General features: G+C 38.9%; 2 protein-coding genes across 2 annotated transcripts; both read left to right on the top strand.

The window, feature by feature from the left end:
* LOC126492017 (olfactory receptor 6C2-like) lies at positions 1-4,594 on the top strand. Its single transcript, XM_050128109.1, has 2 exons — positions 1-27; positions 3,650-4,594. The coding sequence occupies exon 2, from the start codon at positions 3,656-3,658 to the stop codon at positions 4,592-4,594; it is 939 nt and encodes a 312-aa protein (XP_049984066.1). The 5' UTR covers positions 1-27; positions 3,650-3,655.
* Positions 4,595-16,278: 11,684 nt separating this feature from the next.
* LOC126492045 (olfactory receptor 6C4-like) lies at positions 16,279-20,643 on the top strand. The gene is made up of 2 exons (XM_050128149.1): positions 16,279-17,190; positions 20,623-20,643. Exons 1-2 carry the CDS (start codon positions 16,279-16,281, stop codon positions 20,641-20,643), a joined length of 933 nt encoding a protein of 310 aa, XP_049984106.1.
* Positions 20,644-24,792: the final 4,149 nt, after the last annotated feature.

Raw genomic sequence — 24,792 nt, 5'->3', positions numbered from 1 at the left:
CTGGCTGTAAGGACAGTTAATAAGACAGTTACTACTTAACAGGAGCATGAAAACTATAGGAAAACACTCACCACTGTCCCCAAAACTAGTATTGTCAAAGAATCCAAACAATATCCATGTGAGAAATAATCCAGTACCTCCCACCCCAGGTTCTAAAATCATTTTAGCACTTTTGCGGGGAGATGCAGCATTCAAACTCTTCTAGAGCCTAAACAATTATTCTTATGTTTGTAGATAAGATAAAATATCTTAAATATATTTTAAAACTCAGTAAGTACAGAATCTATGAAGGAAAGAGACTGAGTCTTAAACATTCCTAGAACTCCCAAACTGATAATGTAGTTTTGCATAAGTTAAATCACTGGGAAATACCTGTTACTGTTAATTGAGACATTTACAGAGGAGAGGCAAATATTATTTATTGAATAAAATTGTTTCAAGATAAATTTGATTCAAACTGCAAAAATAAATAACTCTCCATCTCTCAGAAAATTTTTTTTCTAGCCTAACACAGACCGTGGGTGTGCTTGCTAGTATATAAAGTGAGGTCAAAGGATCCACCACTACAATTCTTCACAGCATTGTCAAAAGCGGTATCAGTTTAACAAGCATCATGTACTAAAACACAATCCTGAAATCTGACTCATTACTATGCCAAACATTTTCAATGTTAAACTAATAGGCATCCAATACCTCTGTGGTCATAATCCACTCCTAGCAAAGGAAAAACAGAAGTCCTGGTAGGAAGAAAGGAATGTTGTGGGGGACGGGGGGCTGGAATGAGGGTGCCAAAGGCTGTTATAAAGTTTTTAAACATTCTACAATTAGATGGAGACAGGAAGTGAAGAAGGAAAGGAGAGAAGAAAGAAAATTAAAAAGAGACGCTGGTATGGCGCTGTGTTCAGTCTGTCAGTCTCCCTTGAGCAAATAGGTATCAAGATACTCTCTCTCCCGTTAACCCGTTAAGGAGAGGGGCACGTTTTCGTGTTTCAAATATCATGCCTCTAAACACTGAGCACTGTGTCTTACTCAGATTTTGGTGACAGTGTTGATTGCCAACTTCGGTAGAAAATCAGTTTGAATGAATGGAATAAATTATGAATAGCTACCAGGGTCATTAAGAACAAGTGTCAAGCAACGAGCATGGGATCATTGTTACCCTAAATCCAAAGGTTTTGCTGCAATCTTGTGTTGCTATGTCACAAAAAAAGGAAATATTATCTGCTCCTGTTATAGCCTATAAGATCCTTTTGGGAATAACTTGCTCCTATTCCCAGTGTTATGTTCTGTAAATACTGGGTGCTTGTTAAGTATTTATATGAGTGAATAGATGTTGGATATTTATCTGAACAATAATAAAAACAAGAAATCTACAATATCTTTGATGTTCAACTGTAAAGGCACACATTTGGTACAACTGGGGTGGATGTTTTAAAATATAAGAATTAATTTTTCTCCTCTAATATAGAAGTTTGTAGGAGTTATCAGTAAGCCCTTGAATAAATTAAAAAATGTTCATTGAATAATTATTTCCTACTAATAACACAAAGAAAACTAAAAATAGCATATGATTTATTATGAACTACTGTTATTCTTATGATAATTCATCACATTTTCTTATTGTGGAATAGAGTATTTGTTTAATATTCTATTAACTGTAAAGATGTATGTGCTATGGAATAGTTGCTTAACTATGGTGTTAAAGATGTATTGCATTTGTTTATGCTGCATTTGCTTAATTATGTAAAAATATGTTGCTTTTTATGCTGAATTTGTGTAACTGTGGAAAGGTGTGTTGCTTTTTATGCCGAATTTGTTTAACTGTGTAAAGATATGTTGCGTTTCTCCTTGCCTGCCTAAGGCACGTGATTGATCTAATAAAAAGCTGATAACAAAAAGTTGCCAATAGCTAAGCAGAGGAGGGGTAGGCAGGGCTGGCAGGCAGAGTGAAAGGGGGAGCCAGCTAGCTCAGTCAGCCAGGGGCCAGACAGACAGACACGGAGGAAGCAAGAAAGCAGGATAGATAGATGAAATAAATGAGCTTAGGGGCAGCACATAGATGAATAGAAATGGATTAATTTAAGTTAAAAAGAAAAAAGCTAGCTAGAAACAAGCCTAAAGCTAAGGTTGAGCACGCATAATTAATAATAAGTCTCTGTGTCATGATTTGGGGGTATGGCAGTCCAAGAAAGCCTGGTATTTTCTTTTGCAGGGTAGACATCTGAGAAAAGTTGCTGAAAACAAATTTCAATGAATGTTAAGTTTTGACATAAAGAAAGGGAGACTTGGCCGAACCAATATCATACTGACATTTCTGAAAAATATGAGTTTGAGTAAAGGAACACTTGGACTGCTTGGAAGTGAGAAAATGGACAGTAATGCATGCCAAAGAGAAAGGTATGGTGTTGGTGTAATTTGTTTACAAAGACTGATTTAAAAAAGCTCAAGGTTCTTATATGTTTGCTTCAACTAGGCAGGAAGGTGGGTAGGTAGGCAGGCAAACAGATAGATGAATAGGTGGCAGATGATATTGTATAGGTAGGTGATAGATCATAGATAGATAGATGACAGACAGATGGATAGATGGTAGATGATATCCTATAGTTAGGTGATAGATGACAGATGGTAGATAGATAAATGATAGATAGAAAGATAGATAGATAGAAAGATAGATAGAAAGATAGATACATAGCTAGATAGATACATAGATATATAGATAGATACATAGATAGATAGATACATAGATAGATAGATACATAGATAGATGCTAGTTTAAAAAACCAGAAAACAGCAAAAACATTAGGAAATGGTTGATGGGGTAGTGGGAAGAATGATCTAAGGAGCAATAACTAAGAGGGCAGGGTTGTCAGGTCATGTCATGCAGACCACTCTACTAGCTCCACCCTTTACCTAAAACATTACAATAGGACTACATCAGTTTTATGCTCCAATTCTAGAACTTGTTTCCTTACACTGCTTCAGAGATCTCAAAAAACCTTCTACCGAAAAAGTCCCAAAACTTACTAAAGAAATACTCCTCACTGCCAAATACAGGAATGGTAAACCAGAGGCACAACCTTGTGTTTTACACTTTGAATCTCCTATTTAGGGTTAATCTGAAATTCAAACAGCAAAGTTGTCCCCTTAAAGTGAAATGATACTGTTAAAATTAATGACAACAATGTAATAGGATCAACATAAAATCCTAATTAGGCTAATTAATTCTGTAATCTAGAGCATTTCAGAATGGTGGGGATGAATAAAAAATTAAAAAGATGAAAGGGGATTAAAAAACGCATTGTCAAGACTTCTTTTAGGAGGAATAAATCTATATCTTGAGACAATGAAACTGAGAAGTTGCATGTTGTACATGCGCATGATTTATGTTTGGTTTGGGTTCTATTTGGCATCTTTAGAAATGTAGAGAATATAGAAAAGTCAGAAAATTTTATACATAAGAACAATACAGATATTTTCACAGAGGCCATGAAGCAGGACACCAGTGGTATTTCTCTGTCTTACCAAACATTGTCAAGTGAGAGGAAAGAGTGCGCATGCAGGCTCCCTGGCTGGGGAGTCTTTAGGTTCCGCTGCCAGCTTCTTCTAACCCTTCTCTCGTCAGGTCCGAACACTCATGACTTGGCACAAGACAGGGATGAGAAATCATACGGCAATAACAACATTCATCTTGCTGGGGCTGACACATGATCCTAAACTACAAGTTCTCCTTTTTCTGTTTTTGTTCCTCACCTACGTGTTGAGCGTGGCTGGGAACCTCACCATTATCGCTCTCACGCTCTTGGGTCCTCATCTTAAAACGCCCATGTACTTTTTTCTCCGAAACTTTTCTTTCTTAGAAGTCTCGTTCACCACTGTATGTATCCCCAGGTTCCTGTACATGATGGCTTCTGGAGACAATACCATTACTTACAATGCCTGCGCTGCTCAGTTGTTTTTCATTGTCTTCTTTGGAGCAACAGAGTTTTTCCTCCTGGCAGCCATGTCCTATGACCGCTATGCAGCCATCTGCAAGCCCCTGCATTACACCAGCATCATGAACAACCGAGTTTGCGCAGCTCTCGTCCTCTCCTGTTGGTGTGCTGGCCTGTTGGTCATCCTCCCGCCTCTTGGCATAGGCCTCCAGCTGGAGTTCTGTGACTCCAATGTGATTGATCATTTTGGCTGTGATGCCTCTCCCATTCTGCAGATAACCTGCTCAGACACGGCGTTTCTAGAGAAAATGGTCCTGGCGTTGGCCATACTGACACTCATCTTCACTCTAACGTGTGTTGTTCTGTCCTACACACACATCATCAAGACCATTTTAAAGTTCCCTTCTGCCCAGCAGAGGAAGAAAGCCTTTTCCACTTGCTCTTCCCACATGATTGTGGTTTCCATCACCTACGGCAGTTGCATCTTCATCTACATCAAGCCTTCAGCAAAGGAAGGGGTGGCCATCAATAAGGTTGTGTCTGTGCTCACAACATCAGTGGCCCCTCTGCTTAACCCGTTCATTTATACACTTCGAAACAAGCAAGTCAAAGCAGCTTTCAAAGACACCGTAAAACGAATTGTATTTCTCACAAAGAAGTAAGTTCCTCAGGCGAACCAAAATTTAATCTAAGTAACCGGCGGCCCTGACAGTGTGTGTCTTCCTCTCATCACATAGATTCATCGAGATAATTTTGCTTTGATAGTTTTCTCTTATAATCCAAAAATGAAAATCATGTAAATTGTTTCACCTTCTTTTAAGTTTATTTTACTTAGAATGGTTTCTCCAATTAGTGTTTTCTTCAAAGATTAGATTACACAAATTACCAATGCCATACAAAAGACATACAAGTAAGAGTTGTGTCTCTGGTGGGATCTAAACACACATGTCTCACTTCTTGGGAATACTTTAACCTCTGCCCTTGACTCAGCAAGGGTCATTAAAGACTCTTCTTTAAAAACCTATACCATGTTTCAATACGATCAAAGTCCCAATGCTAAGGGGTAGCAGCTTTCAGATGTTGATATTTCGCTGGTTTGTATGCTGACAAACCTACCACTGCCTGGAGTGTACCTGTGTTACCCATCCCCCGAATACCAAACATCTTTCCCTCCTGTCATCTCATCTATAACAAACTGGCCACAATCAAAGAACGGAGGCATTTTAGGGATGTTTTATCTGGTGCTACCAGTCTATCAGTATCTGAGAAGTTCATGTGTATCTGTGTGGTGTGCTCCTCTGAAGAGCCCCAATGTGCAAGGTGGTGTTCTCGATCTAAACACCTTATTTAAAAGCAAAAGGAAATGAGACTATTCAGTTAGTTTTGCTGAAAATTTATAAGGAAGGAGAAAGCAGGGACCTGAACAATCTTTTGAGATGGACCTTTAGTTGAGCTATCTTGGCGACAAAGATGCGTGTTATTGAATATGTGGGAATAAAGATGAAAGATCAAGGTACTTGCTTAGATGTGTGTGAGGATTATGTGCATTAGTGATTAACTCGGAGTTACCAACAATGCACTGGTGTCAGATTAAGGGAAGAAATAGAAACACTTTCCCTTGTCATGTAGACGAGAACAAGTTCAAATCTGAACTCTCCACATCACACTCCCTGTATCTTCCATTGTCTGTCTGTCAGTTACATTGGTATACATCTGTGTCTGCACCAGTATCTGTGTCTGTCCCTGTGTGTGTGTGTCTGTCTGTCTGCCTGTGTGCTGTCTGTTTCTTTCTGTATGTGTCTCTGTGTCTGTGTGGTTCTCTGTCTCTCTGTCTCTCTCTGTCTCTCTCTCTGTCTCTGTCTCTGTCTCTCTCTCTCTCTCTCTCTCTCTGTGTGTGTGTGTGTGTGAGAGAGAGAGGAGCTGTGTTCCTGTATATGCTGTGTGTGTCTGTTATATGTCTGTCTGTCTGTCCGTCCTAACAGAGGGCTTCACTCTGAATTTATTGAACAACACAGAAACATCGCATGGGGAAGGAATGGGATACTTTCCAGAAAATTTTAGCTGAGGTTTAAAGGGATTAAGTCACTGGCTCCATCTGATCCCAACCAACCCACGTAATATTGTTTATAATCAATATCCATAAATGGCTGCTTTCAAACTTAATGGTAGATTTCAGGAAGTTTGTTTACAACTTATGTTTGCTGTTTTCAGAAAATGATACACATGCGTTATCTGGGTCAGGGGCATAGGCGAGTACATGGCTTAAAATTGCAACTATGCATTAGCTTAGGTTGTAAAAGTCAACTGCATAGAAAATCCAAGCAAGTACGGTTGGTCTTACATTGTTCTCTCAAAGGCAGTTTAATCAAACAGTTTGAGCACACAGAAGGATAACAGTCTTAAGTCTTAAGCTACTTCAAGTTCTATTATTAACCCTAGCTGTGAGGTCTAGCAAAAGTTCCAGGCTCTGAGGATGCAAGAGGTATTTTCAGAATACTGCATCATCACATGCAAAGTGGTCTATGAAGAAAACAACTTGACGTGTTCCTATCTTTAATTCCTGAAGCCTGTGCCTCATGTAAGCATTTTCTGTGGTGGAATACTAGTATTCTTATTTTTTTTTCTGGGGAAACTGAAAATCATGGCTAGGTTTGGGAAGGTGAGATGAGAACCAGTAATCATCATGAAAATAACTCAGATCAAATTGTTAAAATGCTATAAAGTGATAAAGTCTTCTCATTGTTTATGTGTTTTCTAATCGTGGAAATAAAGTTTTGTGCCTTAATAGTGTGCACACAGCTATTATTTATTCCTACCAAACATCTTCTAATCGCTCAGGTATATTCCAAGTAAGATCATAGACATATTAAAGGTATAACCCTTCTTTTCTTTTCTTTTTTTTTTGCAATAGCAAGAGGAATTTTTATGTTGCTGCTGCGGCAGATGTCCCTCAGCCTCGAGAGGAGAAGGACCCCTGCTTTTTCTATTACAGTCTCCTTTATTTTTTTTTTGAGTTTATTTTTTTCTTTTTCTTATTTATTTATTTATTTATTAAGATTTCTGTCTCTTCCCCACCGCCGCCTCCCCCAATCAAGTCCCCCTCCCTTGTCAGCCCAAAGAGCAATCAGGGTTCCCTGCCCTGTGGGAAGTCCAAGGACCACCCACCTCCATCCAGGTCTAGTAAGGTGAGCATCCAAACTNGAATAAAAAAAATAAAAACAAAAAATTAAATAAATCTAAACAGTCGATAAAAATAAAAATAATGGGAAAAATACAATCTGGTATTTCTAGTGTCTTTAAAATGTTTAAAATTCCTAGTGTCTTTAAAATGTTTAAATTTTTTAATGGGTATGCTACTAAAAACCAAATGATAAAATTAAAGTATAAAGGAAAGAGGAGAGACAAATCTATTTTAAAAGATTAACAAAATATTCAGTCAGCAAGGTCACTCTTTTGAAATTTAGGAAATCTATCCCAAACAACTTAAAAATAAAGAACTTTTTCCACAACAAAATGTTCAGACAAAGGCAGTCTAGTTCGGAGAGAAAAGTGGCTTTAAAACAGACAACTGCACATTAAGTATTTTCAAAACTAATTTTCTTTGCTTCTGTTCCCTCTTTTCTTTATATTAATCTGTGTTTTCTAGACTCTGGGTGATTTCAGAGTCTAGCTGAGGATATGCCACTTGAGGTTTCAAGGTTACTTCTATGGTGGGCTTTTAGCATAAGAAATAGATTTGTGTATTTTCCTTGATTTTGACAACATTTACTAATGAGTTTCACAAACATTTAATGTTTGGAAAAATGAAATATAAAACATTTTATCACATAAAACAATTCATAATTATAGAATTTAACATTACATGTAGTGTTATTAAAAACTAATTATTATACATATTTCTTTTCTTTCACTTTAGTTTTTTTTTTAAAGGGTTTCTCTGTAGTTTGGAGTCTGACCTTGAACTTGCTCTTGTAGACCAGGCTGGCCTCAAACTCACAAAGATCTGGCTGCCTCTGACTCTTGTGTGCTGCTGGGATTAAAGGCATGTGTCACCACCACTCAGCTCCTATACATATTTCTTATAAAGGGGTATTCATATAAATTTAATGAATATAATTTTAAAGTTACAGAATACTTTTGCAGTCACTACATCCAAATGTTCCTAGAAAACAAGCGTCTAAATTTTTTTATGACAGAAAACAAGCCTTTTTATGGAGATAAATGTACTTCAGCCATTTATGTATGATTTGTCAGAAAACAGAACCTCTGTATCGAGTTCTGAAATAAAATCTTTCATTGGAACAAAGAAAGAGCACAAGAATGAACATGAAGGTGGAGGGGGGATAGAGAGGCTGGGAGGATGTGAGAAAAAATGGGGGAGGGGAAACATGATCAAAATACATTGTATTAAAAATATAAAAACCAAAAAGAAAAACAATAAAAGCACAGTTAATAAATTAAAAATGATAAAGAATGCATTTGAACTTGCTGCGTAATGGAAAGCAAGGAAGAATCACATCAAATCGTATTCTGCAGAGAGGAAATGGGATGGGGTGGCTGCTTACCTGGAAACTGCTACCACTCTCAAGAAGTTACAGAAATTTCTCCCAAGATCTAAGCCATCATCAAAACACTCATGTTCCTTTGAAGATAATTTAGAATCTTTCTCCTTATAAGGTGTAAGCAAGCCCGGAGAGCAGGCAACTGTGTCTCTCCAGCCTTAGAAGTAAGTAATACTGCCCTTTTAGATGGGAAATATGACCTATAGCTCCTGGTACTCAAAATTCTTATTAATGTGGATTTAATAATGTGTTTTCAATTCACAGCAGAGAGTGCAGATGAAGCCATGAGGAGAGTCATTCTAGAAACATCGCTATAGACAACCTGATGTTCTACTTTTCTTCATTCGTCATCCAGAGAACCCACCTCAGAGTAGCAAATGCACCCCTTTTAAGAAAGAGGCAGGAAACTTAGTTTAAGGCCAGTTTCAAAAAAAAAAAAAATCACAGTATGGAAAATCATCCTGGGTTTGCTTTACGTAAGATGCTATATTCACTACAAAGTAGGGAGCTTGCAAAAGAGCCCACAGTCATAATTCATTTACAAAACAGAATTTAGAACCAAAATACAATAATATGCATTTTATCATCATGTATTTACTATATGTTAATCTGTATTTTTAATTATTTAAATAAAAATATTCTATGAAATTTAAGTAAAAATAATTGAAAAATTTTCCTATTCGAGTGTTATATTGGCATGTCAATTGAAATATATTAGAATTGATTTACGACTTGAAAGTGCTTACTAAATTATTAGCATTATTAATATTCATGGACTTTTCTCTGTGCTGTTTCATAGACATATACAGCAGGGTCTTCCAGAGTGGTGATTTATAGAAAATTTGGAAAGCTAAGCATTTAGAGCTTAAATAAACAACTTTGTGCATTTGTTTAATAAAATTTGACCATAAAAACTTAACACAATATACAGAATTACATTTTAAATTAACATCACTCCCTAATTGAGAGCTCTCCAAATACCTGCTAGATGCATTTTATTACATACCATCTTTATGATAATTATAATGTATTATGAAATGTTTCATAATTTAAGCTAATATGACACTCACATATAATGTATAAACATATAATCACAAATATAGATACAATATTCATACATAATCATATATGCAGATAATTTCGAAACTCTGACAGTCAATTTACTAGTGAGCTAACCCATTTCAGCATGAAAGCTATGCCCTAAGACTCCAGTATGCAATCTCTTTTTATATGTTTACTAGGTATCTGTATTTATCAATGTAAAAGAAGCACATACCATGTTACTTAATGTATTAGTTTAATGGGAAGAAATAAATGAATAAAAGGCGAAGTTATCAAGATGCCTGAGTGGGTAAAAGGTCTTTCAGTCAAATCTGATGATGTGAGTTCTACCCTGTGGCCTCCAAGGTGGAAGGAGAAAATAAATTATAGAACTTGTCCTCTGACCTCCAATGCTGCACTATGGCATACGAACAAATACACACACACGAAAACACACTAATAGAGAATTATCTGGGAATTTTAGCAAGATAGAAAAAGAGTACTCTCTGGAACATGGATAACAGACTAGGGAAAAGAAGTGAATACAATGTATACACTGTTTCACAGTCTTATCTGTGTTGAACCTAAGACTTTTAAAATGAAATCTAAAGCTAAAAATTTGCACACCACATTTAACACAAAATGTGATAAATAAGACATTTTAAAAACAACCAGTGTTGGCACTGTGGAGAACCCCTTTTATCTCAATGCAATAGGGACTGAAGCAAGATTATTGCTGCTAATTCAAGGTCAGTCTTTTCTACATAATAAGTAGTAATCCAGCCAGATCCTGCCGCAAATAGGTAGGTAGGTTGGTTAGTAGGTAGGTAGGAAAATAAATTGATAGATAGATCTAGATTGTTTGAGGAAGAGCTGTTTGTTAGTTCCTGGCCACCTGGCTAGCTTAAATCCAAAATAATCACACAGAAACTATATTAGTTAAATCACTGCTTGGCCCATTAGCTCTAGCTTCTTATTGGCTAACTCTTACATATCAACTTAATTAATAGAGAGATACATATATACATAAATGCATATATGATATTGCTATCTTACTCGACAGTAAGGTTGAAAATTAGAAATTACAGTAAGACTAAAACTTAGAAATTAAAAATTACAGTAAGATATTACTGTCTTACTTTACAGTAGATTGAAAATTAAGATATTGAAGAAAGAACTCTGACAACAAGAGCCTTATTATAGTTTTGAATGATCACCAGAATTTTGTCTTCATCATTTACTTTCCTGATCTCTGTCCATTACAATTTCAAGTTCATGAATCTTTAAATTTACTATTCTTTTATTTCAATATCTGTATCTTTTTATAATGAGAACATCATTAATAGATGCTGTAGTTCAAAGCTAAATAGCAGAACTGTAGACATTCCTGCCTTTTTTTAATCTTAATGGGTATCTCTGCATTTTCTCCATTATGTAACTGAAATAAATTAATGCCTCATAAAAAATGTGTCAAGTTTCCACAGGACAGGGAACCCTGACTGCCCTTCAGACTGGAGAGAGAGGGGGAGAGGAGTGGGGGGAGGGAGAGAGGAGAGGGAGGAGGGGGGGAAAAGGGAGACGGGGAGGGAAATGGGAGGCGGGGAGGAGGCGGAAATTTTTTTTTCAATAAAAAATTATATTTTTTTTAAAAAATAAACAAAACAAGGAAAATCGTTTAAACAATAGTTATTTCTTGGTGGAAGATCCATGGAGAGAGAACACTGTCTCACCCAGGTCTCATATTCCTGTCAAGGTTGCTAGAGTACTAACCTAAAGTTTTAATCTCTCAGTTAGCATTCTAGGCAGAAAGCTGCCTAAAGATATCCTTCTTCTAATTTTTTTCTCAATATTACTCACCCTTATGCATGGGCTTTATCATCCTTAAATACTGTTTTCTTAAACTCTACAGAACCTTCTAGCTTACAAGTTTGAAAAGCTCACTAATTGATCAGAAGTTGATCTTCAGATTTTCTGGCACAATGTATTTAAAATGGTACTGTCCCTCTTTGGGCTTCTTCCCTGGAACCTCGGACAAATTCCAATTTTGGATCATCCTACAAACTATCTGACCATGGCTCCTCAAAGCTAGCAAGATTGTTGAAAGCAAGGAATGTTAGAGACCCCATCACAGACAAGAGGAGACTAAAGATACACAGCAATTCAACACGATCACTCTGGGTAAGATCATGAAGTGCAGAAGGCAACTAGGTAAATGTTTCTAAAAATATGAATAAATGATTGAATTTGTTTAACAATAACCTATCAGTACAATTGATTAGTTATAAAAAGGCATCAGAATGATGTAAGGAGTTATTAATAGGAGACACTGAGCACGGGACATGCAATAAGACTCTACCGTGTGGTTGTCTTGATGGCTCTGTAATCTAAAATGTTTTCTTACATTTTTTATTGAAAATAGATTCTTTTCATAATTTTATGTACTCTGATTGGAATTTCTCCTCCCAGAACCTCTCTACCTCCCTTCCTATCTAAATCACACCCTTTGTTTCTCTTTCTCATTAGAAAGTAGGCATTTAAAAAATAATAGCATAAGATAAAACAAAAACAAATGGAATAGGATAAAAATAGAAGTAAAAGAGCCAGAGAAAAAGGTGCAAGAAATGCACATAGATGCAGAGACACACACTTTGCACCCAGATCCCATATAAACACAAAAAACCATAATATGTATGAAAAATCTTTAAAGGGGTCTGCTCAAGAGAACTACAATTCATAAGTTGCATACCTATTTTCTCTACCTAAAAAAGACCCGTGGCTTTCCAAATGACTTGAAGACAACTTAAATATACCTCTGGTACTACAATATAAGCTTGTCTGGAATGTCATATGAAGATCATCGCTTTGTATAATTGATACATGCTAGTAAAGAAATGATCTCTTTTGCAGGCCACTCCGTACAAGGATGACATCCAACCCCATTACTCCATCCCTGAGGCTCTTCTCTCCAGCCTGATGATGACCTATGCTTAACACTCCCCTTGCAACCTCCTCACGTGTCTCTCCAGGATGCCTTCTTTAAAAATCTTTTAAACCTTTGTTCTTTACTATCACAACAAAAGGTTATTATTAATCTCCAGTATCAAGACCTCCAGGGAACATATTGTTTGTTAGCACAATTGATCCCGTAGTGCCTGTTCTGAAGACGGGGAAAAAAATGCCACTGTGGATATTTAAAAATCTCCAAAAATCTAACACACACTCTGCTCTAATCATCATCTCCCCCAAGAACAGAGAGAGCCCAAGAGTCCTCTGGTATGTCATTCACAAGTTAATGAATATTTGAAAAATTGTTTGACATTTTGCTGTATAGCATAGAAAATGTAAAAGAAGGAAATTTCCCGAGGCAATGAGACAGTCACTGAAATGTACAACTGTGAATGGTTACCAACAGCATGGGTGACACTCTGAAGTGTCGCATGAATCACTGACATCACAAGGGAAATCCATTAGTGTTATCCAGTGTTGCCAGGCATTATTCTAAGAAATGTGTCTGGAAATAACAGCATGGCCACAATACAATACATTTAGTGATGAAGTGGATTGACGTGACTGTCAAAACAAACAGAGAAACTATCATACGCTGATACCCACTATGTCTCTCACAATAACAGACATGCTGTAATCGAAATATTATCTGTCTTTACTCTCACAGTGTGATATCAACTTTATTGTGACCATGTGTGTCAACATCTAACATCCACTATATTCTACTGACTGTGTTATGTTAATCAGGTTCATGGGGGTTGCTCATTAATAAATTATGCCCTTGACTAGATTAGCAGGAAGATTTATCCATAAAAAAAGAACAAAGCTCTATACTGATCTTTTAGGAGAGACATACAATTAATTTTTGTTCCCCAATTCTTGTCATCGTAAGCCCAAAATAACACTTTAGAAGTACCATACATGCTTTTATGTACACATTATATACACAAATATTTTTAATTCTGTGAAGAGACAATATTTTTATTTAATAAAATAAAGTTTAAAGCAAGATGTCACTTCAGAGCTGGAGAGATGACTCAGAGTGTAGATTGTTGCCCGACCTTAGAACACACAGCTCTAAATGAGATGTTTCCCCCAAATCCCTCCCCTAAGAGAGAATCCCATGGAAGAGGAACCAGAAGGAGTGGGGAGACAGAAAGGATGGAGGATGTCAGAAGAACAAAGCCCTCTAAAACAACCGAGCAAAGGTCATATGTACTCAGAAAGACTGGAGAAGCAATCAGAGGACCTCCATGGGTCTGCACCAGGTCCCCTACATTTAAACTATAGCTTTCAGTTTGACACTTTATTGGGGGACTACTGAATGTGTGAACAAGTGGGTCTCCGATGCATGTGCCTTCTCTTGTGGTTCCTTTATTTTTCTGTTGTCTTGTCTTGTCCAACTTCAATATAAGGATTTTATCTTATTATATTTTATTTTTCCTTATATTGTGTTGTTATTATCTTAGAAGCCTGTTATTTTCTAATGAGAGATAGAAAGGGAATGAATTCAGATGTGAGAGGGGATAGGTAGGAACAGACAGAAGTAGAGAGAGGGACACTGTATTCAAAATTCTCTGATATGAGAAAATGATAAAAGAATATATGTTTAATGAAAGAAAAACACAGTAAAAAAACAATATACATCTTTAAGATTCCAGTAGACATTAAGCATCATGATTCTTGACCTTTCTATTGGGAGACAATATTGTTGGACCAGTCCAACCACAGCCCTTAAGCCATTATAATAAATCCACTATGTATGTGTATATGTACGCATATGAATCATGTACACACACACACACACAACTATCAGTTCTGTTCCTGTAGAGAACCCTGAGTAAACACTTCACTTCCTTCCCCCTGCCATGATTATCGCTTCAGTTTCCACAAGGCTATTACTCCAACTCCTACATGGAGGCATCTTTCTCATGGGTCTGTTTGGAGCATCGTCCTTAGCTACCTGTTAAATTTAATCCCCAGTACTCTTTTTGAGAGAGACTAACTAACATTTCCTGGACCTGAGTCTCAGGGCAATCACTTATCCTCCAATGGTCTCTGATGAGTCAATTAAACAAAATAGTCTTTCCCTGAACCTTATATAAAGTTGGAAAAAGGCCCAAGACCACACTTTAGACCACATACAAGCAGTAGGGCTTTCAGCTGACTGTTCCTATATCCAGTTGCTTTGAGTAAGGCAGCACCCTCAGGAATTACAGGTTGGGTCTATATGAACCCATGAAAGGGGCAGTAAGTGATTGGTTAAAGATGAGGAAAACTAGAAACGTTCAGACAACCTCCACAGAAGCCTGCATCTGAGCTTTGTGAGAAAAGGGGGCCTGTGGGAGGATCCAGATAGGAATGACCCACTGTGTCAGGTTCCATCCGTATTTACTCTCCACTCTGACTCACAGCACCAAGAATCCACAAGCCTGCATCTGCGTTTTGTGACCAATCAGGGTACAGGTTAGTATTAAAACCTGTTTTTGTGTTAGGTACTGTCCCAAATTCCAGTCTGTCCAACATCTCCATCTGACTCACCCCACCTAACATCCAGAGGCAAATCCCTCAGCTCCTTCTCTCTGTCAAAAAGTGAGTCTGTCCATCCTGTCTAAGGGCTGTCTACTACCCTTTCTGCAACTTTTGATATTAAAAAACACACTTTGGCTTGTTTTGAACATTTTTAACGTGAAGGATAAAGAAAGTCTTCCATCCTTCACACAGAAAAAACATTCCTGGCCACTGGAATTCTTCCAAATGCTAGTCTGTGCACACAAAGTTAAAATCACACTGTTGGGAAGCAGGGCATCAGCATATATCATAGTCTTATCTAAGTCATAAAATATAAATTCCCCATATTATTCCACAATAGAAATAACTATAATTTTGTTCTTTGCATACTCATGTAATTTTATTGTTTCCAATGTTTTATTATTGCAATGATGAAATGAAAATATTTGCACAATGATCCATGGGTGCTTGTGTTGTGTTGGATAGGAACATAAATTTGGAAGACAAAGCAGTGAAATCTCCAGAAACTGAATGTTAATGGGCAGAAAGTGTTCCAGAAACCCAGCTAGACAAGAAAACCTCTTCCAAGTCTCCTCTAACAGACTTAGTTAACACTGAAAGAGAATCTGGGGGAGCCCAGGAGCCCCTTCCTGAAAATATTGACATTATGGAATAACAATCCAATTACAGACATATATATAGAGAGAGAGAGGTATAGATATAGATATATAGATATACAGAATTCAGTATTTGAAGGCTTTTTTGAGCTCTGTCCTAGGCACAAAACCTAAAGGGGGGAGGGGAACCAACCCTGCACTGCACTGTGGGTGTTAGCAGGTGGAGAAACAGAATGAAGCAGGTGGTGAATGTGTTGAGATGACAACAATAGAGTGGATCATCGAGACGTGAGGCTGGGGAAGATGGCACGTGCTACTACATCCTCTGAGGTTTGAAGTAAGAAAAAAGCATAAAAATTAAAATTGAAAAGCTGCACCCAGGAAAGCCCAGTTGGTCATGGGACTGCTTGCAACAATGTCATAGGACGTACATAGGAAGGGCAAGTTTGAAGCCAGCAGCCATTGCGTCTGCATGATGCAGAACAGATGGATTCCCTAAAGACAGATTTTCAGGGGAACTCTGAGACCTCCTGACTGCAGCGCTGGGCTCTGCTCGCCGTCATCACCCGTTTCTCTCTTTTTCAGCTTCACGAGGCACAAAAGTCGGTGATGAAAAATCAAACTCTGACTGAATTCATTCTGCTGGGACTCACAGATGCCCCAGAGCTTCAGGTCTGTGTTTTCCTGTTTCTCCTGCTCACGTACATCCTCAGCATTGTGGGGAATCTCACCATCATCCTCCTCACACTGCTGGATCCCCACCTCCAGACACCCATGTACTTCTTCCTCAGGAACTTCTCCTTCCTGGAGATCTCCTTCACATCCACGTTTACTCCCCGGATACTCTTCAGCATCTCTACGGGAATTAAGACCATCAGCTTTGCTGGCTGCTTCACGCAGTACTTCTTTGCTATCTTGTTTGGAGCCACTGAGTTTTACCTTCTGACGGCCATGTCCTATGACCGCTATGTGGCCATCTGCAAACCCCTGCACTACACCACCATCATGAACAACAGGGTCTGCTCCCTGTTGGTCCTCTGCTCTTGGCTGAGTGGCTTCCTGATCATCTTATTCTTAATCATCTTGACCAGTCAGCTGGATTTCTGCGCATCCAATGTGCTCAATCATTATTACTGTGACTATGGGCCCCTCATAGAAATCGCTTGTTCAGACACAAGGTTGCTGAGGCTCATTGAATTTGTCTTAGCGGCCATGACCTTGATAGTCACCCTGGTGCTGGTCATTCTCTCCTACACCCACATCATCAGGACCATTCTGAAGATCCCTTCTGCACAGCAGAGAAAGAAGGCCTTTTCCACATGTTCTTCCCACATGATTGTCATCTTCCTTTCTTACGGGAGCTGTATCTTCATGTACATAAAGCCTTCAGCAACAGAAGGAGTTGCCTTCAACAAGGGTGTGGCTGTGCTCAATAACTCAGTTGCCCCTTTACTTAACCCATTCATTTACACCCTAAGGAATAAGCAAGTGAAACAAGCCTTCAGTGATGCTGTCAGAAAAGTACTGCATCTCCACTCCCTTTAGTGGCCTGATAAAGAATGAAAATGTGGGGTGATGTTCAGGATCTTCCTCCTTTCTCCTGAAGTGACTTCCCAGGTAAGCTGGGTATGGCTGGTGTCAGCAGTCTGTTTCAAACTAGTTCAAGACCTTTCTGGTATCTACCTTTGATGAAAGAGGCAGAAAATTATTTTGGTAGACTGTATACAGAATACATCTAGTTAAACTCTTTTGCTTGTCATAAATTGGGGGATCAGTCTAATGACTGCACCATATTATTCTCATTATCATCTCTTAACTCTTCGATCGATAATTATCAAAAGCATAAACACACTGTGTCAGAAATTCCTACCTCTTTCTCAGAAGGGATTATTATACTATGTACAAAATTCTTTTTTTTTAAGACAGGGTTTCTCTGTTAGCTTTGGAGCCTCTCCTGTAAGTAGCTCCTGCTCACCAGGCTGGCCTCGAACTCATAGAGATCCGCCTGCCTCTGCCTCTCAAATGCTGGGATTAGAGGTGTGCACCACCACTGCACAACTTGAATATTTCTTTGTGGGTTGCTTTTCTTTGGGCTTAAACAATTCTATTTCTCGAGTTTCTTACTCTGATAATTCTTCAGATTGCCTCTCTGCCTGAGGAGATGACTCCACAGATAAAGTGTTTGCTTTAAAAACATGAGGACCTGGATGCAGATTCCCAGCACTGATGTACTAACTGGGCATGTTGACTTGCACCAGTAACCATAACATACAAGATGGGGTCAAAGATGAGCTGATTCTAGATATTCCTTATATAGAATCTAAAAGGTAAGCCACAGATTCAGTGAGAAATTCCGTGTCAAATAGTAAGGTGGCAAGCAATTGAGGAAAGACCCCAGATGTCAACATCTGACCTCCACACTCTCATAGAAAAGCAAGTGCACACACACACACACAAGCACACACACACACCACAGAGACACATAAAACATACACCCTTACACATACATGCACACCACATACAACACACATACACAGACACACAAAGCACACGCCCTCACACATATACACACCACATAAAACACACACATACGAACATATGAAACAAAGAGACACATAAAATACACACCCTCACGCAGACACACACTACATATAACACACAGAGAGAGGGAATAGCAAGAATATGAGCAAAGAATTCCCACTGAAACAGTTTACTTGAGCCAATGGGAGCTCACTGACTCTGACCTGACAATAGAGGAACAAGCATAGGATCAAACTAGGTCCTTTGAATGTGGGTGTCAGTTGTCTGGCTGGGACAGACTACAGGGCCACTGGTAGTGGCACCAGCAATTATCCCTACTACTTGTACTGGCTTTCTGGAGCCCATTCTCTTTGGAGAGACACCTTGCTCGGCCTTGTTCCTGCCTCAAAGCAATGTGCCAGACTTTGGTGACTTCCCACGTGAAGCCTCATCCTTTCTGAGGAATGGAAGGGCGTGGGAAGGGAAGATGAAGGGAGTGGGAGAAGGGGTGGAAGTGGGAACTGGGATTGATTTGTAAAATGAGAAAATATTTTTTAAATAAATTAATTTAAAAAAGAGTTGCTGTGGTCATGGTGTCTTTTCGTAGCAATAAAAATCCAAGCTAAGACAGTCCCCAGCATCTATCATAGTCTCAACAATGTCTAAAAGTCCAAAGATCAAAGTCTTTCCTGAGAGTCTTGTGATCTTTTCACTGTAATCCCCTATAAAATCAAAATCAAAAACAGATCACATACTTCCAACATACAATCACACAGCATATACATGACTATTCCAAAACATGGGGCAGGGAGCATAGTGAGGAAATGCTGGAGTAAAATTAGACTGAAAATCAACTGGGCAAACTCCAACTCTGCATCTCCATGTTTGATGTCATAAAAAAATAATAATAATAAACTTCAGGTCTCCAATTCCTTTCAGCTTTGTTGACTACAACACACCTCTCTCTCTTGGGCTGTTTCCACTGCCTGATAGCTACTCTTCTCAGCAGGTGTCCCACAGCTCTGTCATCTCCAGCATCTTGGGGTCTCCAAGGCAATTGAGGGTTCAGCGGCACACCTCCCCACAATGGCCTCTCTAAGCTTTCCTCTGATTTCTTCTTACAAGTTGGAAATACAGCGGTGTGGGATCCTGTCCCGAGGGGACTCCTTTTATTTCGTTTCTTAATCTGCATTTTTCTTTATGAAATAAAACTTTAAAATCACCCAGAAACGTTTACAACCTCTGATGGGAATTCCTGGACATCATTCACAGGGACAAAAAACCCCTAAAATTAAGAAATTTCTCTACAGAAGCATAATCTGCCTCAGCCTCCCTTCCTCTCTGCAGGTCTGGGTATGTCTCTCTTTCTCACTCTCTTTTCAACATGTTTTCCTTTTCCCTAACCCAGCAACATGACTGGTAAGCTAGGTTAAACAAGTGCTGTTTGTGCCACATTATAGTCTCAGTTTGGACAAGGACAGTGGTGTGGGAGGTCCTTATTTTTATGTGTTGCTTTTATTTATTGGTTTATTGGTTAATGAATAAAGAACTGTCTTGGGCCTGAGCAGGGAACTGAGGTAGGTGGACAAAGCTGGGCTGAATGCTGGGAGAAAGAAGAACAGAGTAAAAGAAGCCATGGAGCCTCTACCAGAGTCAGACATGTTGAAACTTTGCAGGTAGGCCATGACCTCGTGGTGATGCACAGATTAATAGAGATGGGTTAAAATAACATGTAGGGACAGCCTGCTTCAGAGCTGAGGGGTCCGGAGAGCCAGCGAGGAGTACTCCTGATGCTGGGGCTTCTTTGTACCATCCCACCCTGCCCCCCAAGCCTGCCTTCTTGTCTGCAAAGTCCTTTAGACCCAGCAAGAGGCCCTGCTCCCGTGCTGAGGGGATCTGGAGAGGTGAGTGAGTGGCCACGTGGCCGGACGGTCCCAGGAATCTGAGTCCAGGCTCCCTCCAATTCCCTAAGCTTTTCTGATTGTCCATCAGTGTGTGTTCCCGGCTACTGGCTTCACCCCAATCCACCCAGTTCCAAAGCAATCCTTTTCACCTGCAAGGTCCTTATATCCCCTAGCACAGCCTGCTTTAGGGCAGAGGGAATCTGAGAGCCTGCTCCAGTGCTGAGGAGACTTAAAAGAGGACAGAGCAAGAAAAACTCCCAAGTACACAGTCAGCCACAGCAAAGATTGGACCAAAAAGCCAAGACTCTGCTGGCCTCATTTGAAGGAAGAGATGGGCAGGAACCAATGCAAGAATTCTCCAACATCCTGAAAAATAATACGATAACACCAGACACCAGTGAACACATAACAGGAAGACTTGAACATCCTAACCCAGAAGAAGTAAAGAAATCAACTTTAAATGTAACCTTATGAAAATGATGGAGACCCTTAAACAGGAAGTGAAAAAACTCCCTTAAAGAAATGGAAGAGAAGACAAACAAAAAGTTAGAAGAAATTAATAAATCTTTCAAAGATATCCAATAAAACCAAGAAAAAGTAATCAAACAGGTAAAGGAAATAGTTCAAGACTTGAAGAGCAAAATGGAGGAAATAAAGAAAACACAAACCGAGGGATGGCTGGATATGGAAAATCCGGGTAAATGAACAGGAACTACAGAGACAAGTATACAAGTGTACAAGTATACACGTATACAGAATACAAGAGATAGAAGAAAGAATCCCAGGCGCTGAAGATAATATAGAGAAAATAGACTCATTGATCAAAGAAAACAAAATCGAACAAATTCTTAACAGAAAACATCCAGGAAATCTGGGACACCATGAAAAGACCAAACCTAAGAATAATAGTTGTAGAAGAAGAAGAATTCCAGCTCAAAGCCCCAGAAACTATATTCAACAAAATTTAGAAGAAAACTTTCCCAACCTAAAGCAGTATATTGCTTTGAAGGTACAAGAAGCTTACAAAACACCAAATAGACTGGATCAAAAAAGTCCCCTCTCCATATACTAATCAAAACACAAAACATACAGAATAAAGAAAGAATATTAATAGTGGCAAAGGAAAAAGGTCAAGTAACATATAAAGGTAAACCTATCAGAATTACACCTGACTTCTCAATGGAAACTATGAAAGCCAGAAGGTCTTGATTGTGTTGCAGACACTAAAAGACCATGGATGCAAGCCCAGACTAATATACTCAGCAAAGCTTTCTCTCACCATCGATGGGAAAAACAAGATATTTCATGACAAAAACAGATTTAAACAAAACATATCCACAAACCCAGCCTTACAGAAAGTACTGAAAGGAAAACCTCAACTCAAGGAAGCCAACAACACCCACAATAGCACAGACATCTGACAACCCTCCACCAACACAACTCAAAGAAGGGAAACACACAAAACACTACCACCAAAAAATAGCTGGAGTTAACAACCACCGGTCATTAATATTGCTTAATATCAATGGACTCAATTCACCTATAAAAAGGCACAGGTTAAGAGAATGATTACAAAAACAGGATCCAACATTCTGCTGCTTACAAGAAACACACCTCAACCTCAAAGACAGACACTACCTTAGGGTAAAGGGTTGGGAATAGGTTTTCCAATCAAATGGACCTGAGAAAGAAGTGGATGTGGCTATACTAATATCTAACAAAATTGATTTCAAACTAAAATCAATCAGAAGAGATGGATATGGAGACTTTATACTTATAACGGAAACAATTCATCAGGATGAAATCTCAATCTTGAATATCTTTTCCCCCAATATAAAAGCACCCACATATGTAAAAGAAACATTACTAGAACTCAAATCACACATCAAACCCCACATAATAACAGTAGGAGATTTCAACACCCCTCTCTCACCAATGGCTATGTTAAATAAGAGAACTAACAGATGTAATTAATCAAATGGACTTTACAGACATCTGTTCTGTTTACTCCACCCACCTATGTTCTAACCTATGAGGCCAAGCAGTTTATCTATTAATTAACCAATGTCCTTCCCACATCAAGTGCTAAGAGGAAAGTTTATAGCACTAAGTGTCCACATTAAAAAACAGAAAAGCTCACATTAGAGACTTAACAGCACAGCTGAAAGCTCTAGAAAAAAAAGAAGCAGATTCACCCAGGAGGAGTAGAAGACTGGAAATAATCAAACTGAGGGCTGAAATCAACAAAATAGAAACACAGAAAACAATCCAAAGAATCAATGAAACAAAGAGCTGGTTCTTTGAGAAAATCAACAAGATTGACAAACCCTTATCCAAACTAATCAAAAGGCCAAGAGAGAACGTGCAAATTAACAAGATCAGAAATGAAAAGGGGGACATAACAACAGACACTGAGGAAATTCAGAGAATCATTAGGTCTTACTACAAAGGCCTATATGCGAAAAAGTTGGAAAATGTAAAAAAAATGGACTTGGTTTTAGATAAATACCATATACCACAATTAAATCAAGACCAGGTGAACAATTTAAATTGACCTATAAGTCATGAGGAAATAGAAGCTGTCATAAAAAAATCCAGAATGTGAGATAAGAACTTGAGGGAATGTGATGGTCAAGGGGGGGAGAGGGACAAAGTGGAAGAGTAATGAAAGAGAGATCTTGACAGAGTCACTATGGGATTAAGGAAAAACCTGGTACTAAGTAATTTCCCTAAAATACACAAGAATGGCCCCAGCTAAGACTCCTAGCAATAGTGAAGAGGGAGCCCTAACTAGTGTTCCCTGTAATCAGATTGGTGAGTACCCCAACTGACAAAACTACAACCTTCATTCAGCAACTGATGGAATCAGATACAGAGATCCACAACCAAGCACCAGGAATCAAATTGAAGAGAGGGAGGAGAGAATATATGAGCGAGGGAGGTCAAGGTCATGAGGAGAAATCTACATGGACAGCTGAACCAAGCTCGTGGAAACTCAGGAACTCTAGACCAATAGCTGTGGAGCCTTCATGAGACCAAACTAGGCCTTCCATGTGTGGGAGAAAATGGTGAAGCTTGGATTATCTTTGAGGTACCTGGCAGTAGGAGCAGAATCTATCCCTGGTGCATGAGCTAGCTTGTTGGAGTCCATTATGGTGGGATGCCATGCTCGGCCTTAATGCATGGGGGAGGGGCTTAGTCCTGCCCCAACTTAGGATGCCAAACTTTGTTGACTTCCCATGGGACCTTTTACCCATTGAGAGGAGTGGATGGGGTAGGCTGGGGGATAGACAGGGGTGGGTGGGAGGAGAGGTGGGGGAACTGTGGATGGAATGTAAAATGAAATAAAAAAGTAAAATATAAGGGGGTGGCTCCTCATATGCTCCTCCCACATCCTTGCTGGAGTACTGATGGTCTCTGTTCTGTGCACATCACAGCTGTGTGAGTCCACGAGCGCTGCCATTCTGCCATGTTCCGAAGACCGCACTGCACAGCTCTATTCTGCATTCTAGCCTTGAATTTTTTCTCTATGATCTGCTTGAGGTTTTCTGAACCTCATGGTGATAACTGTCTTCATTAGGGTCAATCATTCAACTTAGTATCAACACTTTTACCAGTTATGAGTCTTTGCTTCTTCAAAAAGAAGTTGCTCTGACCAGCCTTGCTTTTGTTCCCTATGATCTCCTTGAGGTTTTCATAGTCTCACGGTGATAACTGTCTTCATTAGGGTCGATCACTCAATTTGGTCTCAACACTTTTACCAGTTATGAGTCTTTGACCTTCAAAAAGAAGTTGCTCTGACCAGTTTTGAAGATAGCACTATTTATGGGGATAAACACAGATATTTAGAGGTGCATTAGACATGCGCATTAGCAAAATGACAGGAGCAGCTTCCCCACCTAGGGTCCACGATCTCTTTATAATCATACCACATTTGTATTACCAGGCATAAATTTTTGCCAGTAGGGAGCGTCTCAAATTCACTTGGAAAGTAATTGGTTACTCCTGTAGCCAATGTGACTTTATAGCACCAGTCAGTACCTCTTGCATGGATATCAATATTATTTTAGCATGGAAGGCTCACTGGTGGTTAGGAAATTGATATCTTTCCCCCTAGCACCCTGCATGGCATCTTCTGGTACAAGGAAAGCTAGCCAGCAGGGAGGAAGCTTCCAGTACAGTTCCTGGCTGATTTATCCTATGTCATATAACCAAACCATGTGGTGTCTTCAACAATAAGGTTATAAGTTATGATTGCCAGCCAAGAGCAGGGGCAGTATCCTACTGTTTGGAGGTCTTTGGGGTTGTCCTAATAAAAAAGACATAGGGAGGTACCCCATGTTTGGCACTGGAATTTTCATTTCATATCTTGTAGCTTCTGGGAACAGTATAACCCCCACCCCTGCCATTTATAGTACATATGTTCAATTTCATTTAAAATATTTTTTAACTAGTTTACCAAGTAGTGGTTTCCATAATGCTCTTTACACATCATTGTTATTAACCCTCTTCTCATGATCTCCTCTCCCCTAGACCCAGTCCTTATTCTCACTTAAGCCTGCATCATACTACTGATCACCTCTATTTTCTTTTTTTGACTCCCATTATAAATCTTATCTATCTCTCTATCTCTCTATCTCTCTATCTCTCTATCTCTCTATCTCTCTATCTCTCTCTCTCATCTATCTATCTATCTATC

The sequence above is a fragment of the Alexandromys fortis genome, unplaced genomic scaffold, assembly GCF_014885135.2.
Source record: "Alexandromys fortis isolate MF-2015 unplaced genomic scaffold, M_Fortis_MF-2015_v1.1 scaffold_263, whole genome shotgun sequence".
In the NCBI taxonomy this organism is placed as follows: domain Eukaryota; kingdom Metazoa; phylum Chordata; class Mammalia; order Rodentia; family Cricetidae; genus Alexandromys; species Alexandromys fortis.
This window is presented reverse-complemented; position numbering and strand designations above follow the sequence as displayed.